Raw genomic sequence first — 12,981 nt, forward strand, 5'->3', positions numbered from 1 at the left:
ATCACAGCAAATTCAAGGCCAGTCTAGGCTATTTAGTGTGTTCAAGTCCAGCCTGAACTACATACTGAGACCCTGTCTCCACAAGAGTGCTTACTAGTTCTAGCCCTAAGAACTTCACACATACTAACATTTAATACTCAGAAGAACTGTATGAATCTAATGATAATTAAAATAGAAGTAACTTTTGTCCAAGGACACACAGCTAGTGACAGTGAAAATAAACAGATTCCTAAAGAAGTACATGTGTAACACAAAGAATATAAGACTTGGTTCTTACGATAATGATAGGAAGAAACAAACATGGATGAAAAAGTTTACAGGACAAATTTAAGAAGGATGAAAAACCAAAACTGACTCACAAAGAACAAGAAATTAACAGCGATAAATATAGTCCAACAACTGAACAATATTTGCCAATGACAGTTCAAAGAAGGAAATGAAGGCTGAGGACTCTGATGTCAGTCCAAAGAAAATGGTTGTGAGAGGAGTTTAAGTAGTATAAGGGCGCCATATGTAATGATGAAATGGACACAGTACTGCTACTTCTCATCTACAATACTTGAGACTATGGAAAATGGAGCAACAGGGCTGGGGATTTAGTCAGTGGTTCCGCCGCCTGCCTTGCAAGTGCAAGGTCCCAGGTTTGACCACTGGTACCCACCCCCTCAAAAAAAGGAGCAACAGATAGAGAGATTTGCTTAAAGAAATTATGTTTAAACACAAAAGGGAAGGAATCACTCTAAAAAATTGATAGCATAAGGATTTTTCTACCTTTCCCACATCACTTTTAGCTATACTTGCAGTTGTGAAAGGTTTTAATCATCATTCTGTGTGTACTAAGGTGCAGTTCCTTTAGCAATTTTCCACTAGTTCTTTTTGTTTGTTTCTTTGTTTTGGTTTCTTGAGTTCAAGGCTGGCCCTGTACCCAATATGTATTCCAGGCTAGCCTTGAACTCACAGCAACCCCTCCTGTTTCAGCCTCCTGAGTGCTGGGATTACAGTGCACCACACCACGCCCAGTTTCCACTATCTTTTTTCCTTTTCTTTTTTCCCTTTCACAAACCCATTGTAGGACTGGACTCCTTTTTAGCAGAAACAGATGGCCATGAGAATAACTGCCAGGGATCATTTCCCCAGGCCAGGAAGTCCTGAAGGCTCCCCATGGTAGGAAGAAAAGTGCCAAGTCCCTATCTTCTGTTCTGATTTCATACATAATTTTCTGAAGATGTTTTTATCTTGATGATTGGTTATGTATCCTATTTTCCTTGTTCAACTGTTTAAATGGCTGCTTTTAATTAGGCTTTAAAATGTATTTTACTAGAAAAGTATAAAGATAAAATAAATAAGATGCCAAATAATAAAAACTGCTTTATTAAATCTAATACTTAACTCTTTCAAGCAGTCTGTCTAAAATGAAAGATATCTTTTTAAGTGTATAAAGATCTCACAGCATAGCTTTCTATGCTCTTGCTCCTGTAAAAGCGCAGCTTAGTTGTTAAAATTTTCACTGCCTGAGACTTGTAGAGATATTGAACAGGTCTACAAAAGCTAAAAAATCAGTGTTTGTAAATAGGGGTGGTGGTATACACCTGTGATCCCAGCACTTGGGAGGTTGAGGCATGAGGATCACGAGCCTGACGCCAGCCTTGACTACACAGTGAGACACTGTCTCAAAAAAAATTAAAAAAATTTTGTGTAAGGATATGAAAGTGTTCTCTGGATTGTGGTAATGGTTTCATAAACCTAACCAAACTGTACACTTTAAATAAGTGCTGTTTAGCATATTTCAATAAAGCTTTAAGAATTAAATATTTGGATCATATTGGCAATGTGATTTGGAAAAAATAGTCTTCCCAAATTAGTGAAGGAAGGGCAGTGTCCTAGAATCCTAAGGCCTTTGTGACACCATGGTTCTCTTCCAAAGCCCAGTGAAAAGGGCACTTTTATTCCTGAGTTATTTTTTCTAACTGTCCCAGACGACTTGAACTCTTCTTCTTTTCAGTAACCATGACCTGATATGGCAAAGGAAAGCTTCAACATTTAAATGAGTTGGATACAGGCCGGGGATTTAACTCAGTGGTTCCACCGCCTACCTTGCAAGCATTAAGGACCCGAGTTCGATCCCCAGTACCAACAAACAAACAAACAAACAAACAAACAAAAAAAGCTAAATGAGTTGGATACAACTAAAAAGAATGAGAACACTGAAATGATAGGAAAAAATAGACAAGAATAAAGTAGCAGAGGTTCAGACAGTGCACATTTGAACCTGATGGAGAAACAGACTGCAGGAAAAACATTAAGGACTGATAAAAGCAGCAGTGGCTTTTAACATACCCAAATTTGATTTTAGAGCCTAATTTGGGATATAGTGAATCTGCTTCCTCAAGGATTATAGTACCCACCTCACAAGGTTCTTGTAAAGATAAAATAATAAAACATATGTAAGTACCTACTATATATAGTAAATACATAGAAAGCAATTATGTTGGTTTTCTTCTCACTCAAATTTTAAATTTCAAAATCAGACTGTGGAGGAAGCACTCACCAATAGCAATGTCACAAATTACCAAGTTTTCATAAGATTTGAGTGCACTACTTCGAACTTTATCAGATTCTCTACAAACCTCAATTACAACAATGTCAAAAGGTCAGAAAAATTATCCTTAAATCTAATATCAGAGCAGTCCTTCAGGACTGCAGGGATGTTAACTACAGGTTTTCTCACATAAATACTTTGCTGGGAATGACCTCAAGCCTCTCTGTAGTTGAGCTTTAGGAGAAGCAAAAGGCTTATTTAGCCATTTCACCACATTGACTCAGCTGGCAAGAGTGTGGCACTCAGAGGAATCAATCCTATCAACCAACAAGCAGAAGTGAAAAGTGGCTTTGCTTATAATTGTTAAACTTGTGTAATATTCAAACTATGAACTGTCCAACATTTCACTACTTTTTTGATGGGATACTTAATCTTTAATTCTAGGGCTTTTGCTCTTGAAAGGCAGTGGAGGAGCAGCCCAGAAGCACTTGGACATAGGGGTCTATTTAAAGCTGACCCAGCATTACAGAAGTAGTAGTTAGTATAGCATATTCTTTGGGACCAGGTCAGAAACCCTGTTTCTTCTGTCTCCATTTCTAGGACACAAAAAGGAGGTCTTTTCAGAGATAAGCCTACTGACTCAGGGACAACCTCCCACCTCAGTTATTTTCAGACTTCATAGCTCTAATGGAAGAAAAAAAATGATAGAAGCAGAGGAGTAGATTTACATCTTCAAATCGTTTTTACATCTTTGAAAATAGTGAAACAAATGATATAACATTTAATTTGTGATTAATCAGTCATCAGTTTTTATTATGGTCCCGTGTTATTTCTAAATACTATAACAGCCTGGTAAAAATCTCTTATCTTGTGTGTAAGGGCAGTATCTTCATGTCCTCACTGCTTTGTTTATAAATTCATTTATCAATTAAGTTACTGATTTTTTTTTTTGTTGTTGTTATCAGGGATCCAACTCAGGACCTTGAGCTTGCAAGGCAGGCCTGGGGCCACTGAGCTAAATCCCCAGCCCTCAATTATGTTTCTTAAATGACAAATTCTTTTAGGGAACTTTAAAGCAATGAAATTCCTGGCCTGCTTCTTATTCTGCAGTGCTAGAAATTGAACTCAAGATCTTACATGTACTAGGCAAGTGCTCTACTACTGAGCTATATCCTCACCCCTTGGCTTGCTACTTAATAGGCCTCAACACACCTAAGGGAAAGAGAAAGGTCTACACACATGAATTTCCTATGTCATAAGAGAATCTGCTTGTTTCCTTTTAGTTCTAATTGAACTACAAAAATTTAAAGTACTCTACATAATATGCAAGGGACCTGAAACACTTGACATGGAATAAACAGCAGTGATTTGTGCAATCACTTTGCAGAACACAGAGATGAAATGATGTGTCTGGGGTACACTAAGCTATTTCAGTTACTCTTTTTTCCCCCTAGATTGAACTGGGGATTGAACTCAGGACCTTGCGCTTGTGAGGCAGTGCAATGTCTGAGCTAAATCCCCAGCCCTTACTTCAGTTACTCTTACTGTATATCCAAAACTTGAATTCAAATTCCAATTTCATAAGGGCCGGGAATTTAGTTTAGTGGTTCTGCTGCTTGCCTCATAAGTGCAAGGACCCAAGTTGGATCTCTGGTACCAAAAAAACAAAACAAAATAAAACACAAACAAAATTCCAATTCCATGACTTACACACCAGAGAAAAATATACAACTTCTTTGTACTTTAGTTTTTTTGTCTGTGTAAAATGAGGACTGTTGCAAGGGTGATTATTCCAGGCATGATAACATTAAAAATAATTTATTATTGTCAGGATTCTCAGTTTAGTGTTCTTTTCATCATCAGTGTGCCTACCTAGCATGGAAGAGGCCCTGGGTTTGACTACTAGTGTCACCAAAAAAAAAAAAAGGAAGGAAGAAAAAAAGAAAAGAAAAAGAAACAGCAACCTTTATAGATAATTAGAAGGCAGGGGAACACAAGAGGCCACAGGCAGTTTAAAAAATCCTTTTAAAACTTCTATGTGTAACTAGGTGTGGTGGCATATACCTTTAATCCTAGCACTTAGGAGGCTGGGGCAAGAGAACTGCCCCAAGTTCAAGGTCAGCAATGGACTACATAGTAAGTACAGGGCAAGCCTGAACTACATAGCAAGAACCCGTCTAAAAAAGGAAAAAAAAAAAAATCAAAGGTAATTGTTTATTATATACATTATCAAAAACTTTATATTTCTGGTAAGAAAATAATGGTATGAATAAAGTTGAGATAATAAAACAACATGAGAAGATGGAATAAGATGAAAACAAGAAAGTATAAGGATTTGACGGAAGAAAGCTTAAGAAAATATGACCTAGGATCTTTTCAGACTGTTTAAGTACAATGTGCTCAGTATTCTTAATCCCTAAGTGAAGGGAAGGGATGAATCAGGTATAGGATGAGGCTAACATATCTTTACTATTTTGCTTTCTAGTTAATAAGTCTACTAGGACTTGTGGTTCTCAATCAGCTCTGCCTCAAAATCCCATCAGGGATATATGCTCAAAGACAGAATACCATAAAAGCCAAAGAAAGCTGTCACTAATAGATAATACATCCATAAAAAGGATAAAAATTTCTAATTCAAGATTTTGCTGCAGGGAATTTACTATTTATTTACTTATTTGGGGAATATACTTTTTAATGTTAAGAGTTCAGGAAATAAAATCACGAGAGCCACTATTAAGTGAATACCAGACACTATGGTACACAATTCACATGTACTGTTATCATCATCATAGTGAATCAATAAACCTCCCATGAGGTAGTTACTGTCCATATATTTCATGTGAAAGAACTGAGATTTCAGAAAAATGATCTGTCTAACATCATATACAGTAGTTGGAAGTAATACAGTAGATCAGAATTAAAACTGAATCTGATAATACAACCTGACCTAAACAACAGCCAAAGCCTATGCAATAATTTAAGTTCAAAATACAAGGTACTTTGGATATTTAAAAGATAAAACAACATAACACATCCAAAGTAAAATTTCAACTATGTAATTACATTAAAAAGATGAAAAGAATTTAAATAATATCACTCAGCAGATCTAGGTAAAAGAATACAAACCAAATAGTTTATTTATAAACTGCTGATGAGTTGGATAATGTATGCCAAAACATAACTTAAGGTTCACTCAAAAAATATCACTGGTAGGCTTCAAATATGAACAAAGGAATTTGATCAAGAGTATCAATGAAAATAATTTTAATAGACAGAAAGTTATTGCAGAGCTTTGAAAAAAGAAATCTCAGGCATCAGTTTGATTCCTTCATAGTTACACAGAAAATAGTCCTTTAAGGAGAGAGGAGGAGTAGCTCATTCAATACTCTCAAATTTCCAAGAACAATTCTGCCTAACCTGTTGGTGTATCTGCCAGCAACATTATTTTTTCTTGACAATTCACATAGATAGGGAGGAATGAGGGACTTGCATCTTTAGGGATCTGAGCCTACATCCAACAGACTAGACGTAGTCCCTGCCTTATATGAAACAGAGCCACTTAGCTTTCATGTCTTTTAAAACAAGATCACTACTGGCAGAATACAATCATGTTCCTATAGGTAACTATGTTACATACAAAGTAAAGAATTCTAAGTTCCAAGGTTCTGGATCTCAGGCGTCTAAATTAAGACAATCACACATAGATGACTCTTCTTCTACCCACTTGCCAGCCTACACAAATATATATCCTGCTTGGAAAATATATGATATAAGCATCAAAAAGAGAAAAAAAAAAAAACAATTATAGAGGCAAGCCCTTCACTTAGTATTATATAAAAAGACTGGCTGAAAGATAATAATAGGACTGAAAAGAGTAAATGGTACAATGTCTACCACCTCCTAATCCCTAACCACAGAAAAGGTAGGAATTAACAGACTATCCATGAAAATTGGGACTATATAGTCACACTAAAGTTGCATTCTACATTATACATATATTCTTCACATGTAGGAGAGATCATTTTTACAAATGTGATCGGCAGGTGTTTAATAAATGCTAGCAACACAAACTCATATTAAAAGCTTTTAAAGTGAACAGAAAGCTATAAAGAAGGAATGTTTCTAGGAAGCACATTTAATTAGAAAATTAATGGAGATTTGGAAAGCTGGCAAGGGCAGCAAGTTAAAATATTCGACATAGAGTTGAACGACAAAAAACAGATGGTTAAATGTGAAAAGCACTGTTCTAGGAATGGAGACAAAGAAAGATATGGGGGGAAACAATAGTAGTATAATAATGAGTGGGGGAAAATAACACAAGGGAATTTAGGTGGTTATCTATTATATGAATCTGTAAAGACAATCTAGAAAAATACTAACCTGAAAAACTAGAGAAAAGTAAATGTATTAATGCATAAATCAAAAGGACAAAAATTATGAAAACAAAATAAATACTTCATTGTAACATGAACATTTTTAGTATTTCTGATCAAGAAGACCAAACAAGACTATGTGCATGGATCTAGCATAGATCTCTAGAAACATTCAAAGCTTATAGTTGTCATGAGAGTCCCATTCCTAAGCAAAATGAAGAGGTTTCTAATAATGCTCAGGGTAATAATCATAGAAAACTATCCTTAAGAACACAAGGGACTTACTTCTAAGTTTAGTTTTCTTCATTATGTTTTAAAAAAGGCTTGATGAGAAAATATGATAACTAAAGGGACATTCATTAAATAAATCTCTACATCTTAGGAAATCTAAATTGAGACTATCTCTAATGCTGATAAAGAAGCTATGAAATAGAAATTTTTATGGATGGGCAAAGGGACTAGGGGTGGGGGCAGGAGTGGAGAAGAGGTCTTTACATAAAACTAGGTTACATAGAAGCTCCAAAACACATATTATCAATTATCTTCTATGATTTAAGAAAACCTATACTATAAACAAACACTATCTCTAACTTAAGATGCACAAAAATAGAATACTATTCTTTACTACATTAAAAAAATTAGAATAGCAAGAAAAACAAGATTCTTCCCATTTGATTCTTTATTAAAAATAGCTGATTACATTCCCTTTGCCCTTGAGGAACCCCAAACCTACCGTGTGGTAATGTTATGTTTGCACCATCAATGATTGCTTGGGCCAGTTCATGATCATTGCTCTCAAAAGCATGTGCAGCAGCCTTCAAGGCATCCCAGATCTCCTTACGGCCTTCAAAAGCTGGTGCAGTGTCCCAAAATTCATCCCTTTTGCTGCGCAGCTGTCCATCTGTCATTGGATAATCGCTTTTCCATTTTGGTTTCTCCTTTTTCAAAGGTTGGTTACGACCTAGAGCAACTGAGGAAAAAATAAAAGACTGACATCAAAACCAAAATGTACAAAAGATAGTATTTTGTTTTCCAAAAGATACTATTTTTTGGTATGAAAGATTATCTGGTAATTTCTCTTTTGGATTTTTCACCAAATTGTAGCTAGAAGTTTATCTACTAATTTTTTTTTTTTTTTTTTTTTTTGGTACTGGGGATCAAACTCAGGACTTCGTGCTTGCCAGGCAGGAGCTGTACCACTAAGCTAAATCCCTGGCAATCTACTAATTTTTGTTTTCTAAAATTCTCCTCACTTTAAAGTGAGAGTAAATGGAGACATTAGATAGCTCTATGTAAAGCTTTCAATGAAAGGTCTGCATCTCTTTTCTATTCAGTATGCCTTCTTCAAAGAACGCATTAAAGGAGTGACAATTATAACAAATACACCACTCTGATGAGGGATGTTGATAATAGGGAGGATATCCCAGGGTGGGGAGTATATAGAGATTTTTGGTACCTTCTTAATTGTTCTGTGAACCTAAATTTACTCTGTAAAAAACCCACAATATTAAAAAAAAGAAAATTATATTTTATCCATTTTATGAAAAACTCCCCAGAATAGTATTAACTATTTCATCAAACTATAATGGCATGATATAAGAGTCAAGCGATTCCATAATAAAGATAGTATATAAGGGAAAATCAAACAACAACGGTAGCTTGCATCTCAGGATCACTGGACATGTATGAAGCCAGAAGTAGGAACTGAGGAAAATCCAAAGAAGCAAATAAGTACTTTTCAGTGTCCAAAGGAAGAACTGCAAAACCACCAGATCCATGAGGAAACTGACTGGAGAAATGCTTCCTCTGTAGTGTTCCCACTTTGGACTTTAGTCAAAGATCTATGAATATCTCTTTATGAAATTAAACAAGAGCTAATTTAGAAAGAGGTAGGGTAAAACCAGTACTTCTCTCTTTTTGGAGAAACTAGAAATCAAACAGGTAATACTAGGCCCAAAGGACAAACTCCTAACTATAAGGAAGAAAAGAATAGCAATACTCTAAATTTTAATCCAAGAGAATTAGAAAACAAGAGACCAAGAGTCTACCTCATTTGGCAGCACCTCTCCTTCATGAGCATGTTACATGGCAGCAATGTTAAAACAAGTTTGATGCAGCTTCTTTGCATCCAGATGCTCACTAACCCATTTTCCATAGGTTACGACCTACAGATCCATTCTTATCTATGGCTCAGAAGAACTATATAATGCCACACATAAGAAACAGTTTGATAGATGAGAAAAGTACAAAGAAAACTGAAGCTCCACAAAAAAGATAAGAATGTTGGGAAAGTGTGGGTGGGAAGTAAATGACAGGACAGGTGGGAAGGAAAAAGTATGTGTCAAAATTCAATGTTCTATATTTAATTGCAGGAAGAATACCAATTTAAACGAAATTATTCTCAAAGTGGTTCTAAAGCATCCTTGAAATTACTCCTCAGTTGCCCAGGCTATCCTGGGCTCTGCATAACAGAAAAAGATACTACTGCAGCCCCTGGGTAATCTCTATACACTATCAAGGCTATGATCCTGCATGACAGGACCAACTAATATGCCAAAGTGGGCTTGGCTTGACACCTGGATTGAATCAAATTCCCTTCACCCAATCTGGCCGCTTTATCTCAAGGCAGAACATACCATGTCTCTTTTGTCTTCCCACTTCATAGTCTCACATACTATGCTATCACCACCTATTTTATACTTAAAACCTTTAGTATCAACTCACAATACTTTTTGGCCCTCTTTCTTGTCTTAGTGAATGCAAAACAGGTGAGTTCTAACAGTGTGTGGGCAGCAGAGTAAGAACACCACCCATTTGATAGCACAGCTGGAAAAAGAATACAAGTTCTGCCATTGTGAGAGAATCATTAAGACAGAGATTCAACAAAACTTCCATAATCTCAGTATCTAAAACTAAAGCAATTGAAAGATTGCTCATCAAATCTCATGCTATTATTTTAAAGACACAAAACATGCTTTATTGCCAATTTTTTCTAAATCTTTAAATTGCAGGAAACCAACTACCTTCACTTTTCTATTATAGTTTAGTATTTCATATACTTTTAAAAAATAAAGCAGTCATTCCAGAAAATACATTTCCTATAAATCCACATTTATTACTTCAAAAACTGATCCCAAGTTTACTCTTCTCTTACTCCTATTAATCTACTCTTTATCTTCTGTTATAAAATTTAAGCACTTCTTCCTGTTCTATGATAAATAGATCTAACACAGAAAACCCGAGTAAGACGTGCTGCTCAGATCTAAATAACCATAAAAATATTTTTTATGACATAACTGAAAGCATTTTACCAAAACTCATTAACATTTTATTGATAAGCAACAACAATCTTCAAACTGAAGTACAGTTATAGTTTTCTTTTGAAAAACCTTGATTTAAAATGAAGAAAGGAGAGGTGGCAAGGTATATATAGATAAGGTAGTAATAGTTTTAACATACTGAAAAATGGAAGCATCAGTTTCCCCTAATACAATAGCCTGAAGGAAAAAAATGAATAAAGAGCTCTTGATAAAAGGACAAAAGGTTGTTTCAAAAAAATTTTTTTATAGACTTGAAAGCAGTGAGAAATAGGTAAGGGGAATGCTCTTATATGAGACTGATTAGTGTTAACATCATAAAAATGGAAGGAGAAGTTTCCTGCCACTCTAGATTTAGTTAAGGATAGTACAGAACTCTTTCATAACAGATTCTGCTAGCCTAAAAAGATATTTGCAAAATATTTTATTCTTACATAAAAAGAACTTACTATAATGCATACATAATACATACATACATATTTGGTACCAGGGATCAAACTCAGGTCCTTGTGCTTTTGAGGCATGCAGTGACACCACTGAGCTAAATCCCTGGCCCAATAATACATTTGTTTTTATCTTAAGCAATTAACAGCCAAAAATTTTTAGGAATGTGGCAACTGAAATGCCACCAATACTATATTCCAATCTTCTCTGCTCTTTGAGAATTTAAAGGTAAAGAGATGGACTGTACTGTCCAACCTAACTTGTAAGAGAAAGGCAAGTAAAATCTTCACTAGATTTATTTTCTGCTATCAGATAGGAAAAAAAAAAATCGAGGAATCTGTGTTATGGTTTAGATTGAGAATGTCCCCTCAGCCTCACGGGAGCAAAGCTTTTGGAAGGTGGCTAGACCATGGTGGTGCTACAGCTGACTTGCTATTAGGAGGTGGGGCCTGGCTGGACGTATGTCTTTAGGGGTATGACCTGGAAAGGTCTATCTCCCTCCCCAGTTCCTTCTTTCTCTTCTTCCTGGCTGCTAAGATCAGAGTAGCTTTCCTCTACTTAGCCCTTCTACCATGCCATTTGTGTTTGAGCCTGCCAAACATGGATTGAAACTGCAAACCAAAATAAATCTCTCCGGTATTTGTGACTGTCAGGTGTTGTCTCAGCAATGGAAAAAAAGTGACTAAGACAACCTGACAACATACTATACTACTGAATTGTAATGAAGTAGATACGCCTCATGTTGTGGCATGCACCTAAGATCCCATAGGATTCCCATCCACAGGATTCAAGGGCAGCAAATCTGACATCTAACAAAATCATTTAGTTACAGAATGGGCCAGCCATGTTAGTTTTAAGAGTCTACCTCGAAGACATACTTCTGTAAAGATGAAACATAAAAGGCCGTTTCCTGTGGCCAAATTTTAACTAGAAACAACTTAAATGTACTGTGGTACAGCCCATATGATGCACAACTGTGTTACAACTGAGTCATATAAACTTAAATACTGTGTTTCCCTGAGAATATGACCTAATCAGAAAATAAGTTCTGGCATGATTTTCCAGGAAGCTCATAATTTAAGTCCTGCCCCAGAATAAGCCCCAGCTAAGATCATCAGCCAGACGGACATATTCACTATGTCCATTGTAACACACAAGGGACATACTGAATTATAAAGTAATAATATATAATTAAATATAAATAATGACACTGATACTTAAAATGTAAATTATAATTAAGTATTTGGAAATACCAATGTGGGTGTCTTTGGACAAGAGGTAAATGCCTATGTAAACTGACTTATTTGCCAAATGACCAACTGGAGTACAGACACATGAATAATATGCACACTTGACAATAAATGGATATGGCTGTGTCTAATAAGAATCTTTATAATTCAGTGTCATGTGTTGCAATGAATGTATTTAATGGACTCATGTAAAATAAACATTTTCTGAATTTTGATGCCTGCAGTTTTTTGTTGCTTTTGTATAGACCATCATTCTTAGCTGTCACTATTTTTGTTGCCACTCATATTTCATAAGTGCTCAATTAACAATTACTGAAAACTGTGTCAAGCCTAACAGCAAAAGGTCATTTCTTGGGTGAACAATTCACGGAATAAAATCAGTGTGTTGTGTTGCCTATGTACTATGAGCAGGCTACATGGACAAAAAGTGCTCATTTCAGGAGAGCTCTATTGCTGGCACGAGAGAGTGGGGCCATGATTCTATATAAAATGGAGTTCCAAGAAATTCAGGACAGAATTTGGGATTTGGAGAGTTATGATGATGTTATAAAAGGTGAAATGACTGTATAGGAATAAACATAATTGTTGTATTGTTGTACACGAAAAAATAAGACATCCCTTGACAGTAAGTCCTATTTTGTCTTTTGGAGCAAAAATTAATATAAGACCTGGTCTTATTTTAGGGGAATTCAGTATTTTCAGAATTAACAGTACACAATAGTAGATATCCATCATATTCATTTATGTAGTATGTATGTATATATATATATATATACACACACACACACATATTCTGTGTCTCACTGTTTAGTTGAGACTGACCTGGAACTCACTATGTAGCCCAGGCTGGTCTAGAACTCACAGCGATCCTCCGGTCTAAGCCTCCCACACTGGGATTACAGGTGTGCGCCACCACACCCGGCATCACTCTGTCACAATTTTAGTGGGAAAAACATCTAAGAAAAAATCTACAAAGACATTTTAAGCTTTATTAAGTCAAAGTACTAAGAGTTGAGACTGACCTGGAACTCACTATGTAGCCCAGGCTGGTCTAGAAC

General features: G+C 35.7%; 1 protein-coding gene across 1 annotated transcript in view; it reads right to left on the minus strand.

The window, feature by feature from the left end:
* Positions 1-12,981, minus strand: part of Ubtd2 (ubiquitin domain containing 2) — a 77,540-nt gene that overhangs the window by 18,204 nt on the left and 46,355 nt on the right. Inside the window, exon 3 of the mRNA XM_010622314.2 lies at positions 7,646-7,882. Coding sequence (XP_010620616.1) covers positions 7,646-7,882 — 237 coding nt within the window. The remainder of the gene's footprint in view (positions 1-7,645; positions 7,883-12,981) is intronic.

Source organism: Fukomys damarensis, unplaced genomic scaffold (genome assembly GCF_012274545.1).
Source record: "Fukomys damarensis isolate Sample0158 unplaced genomic scaffold, DMR_v1.0_HiC HiC_scaffold_9, whole genome shotgun sequence".
In the NCBI taxonomy this organism is placed as follows: Eukaryota; Metazoa; Chordata; class Mammalia; order Rodentia; family Bathyergidae; genus Fukomys; species Fukomys damarensis.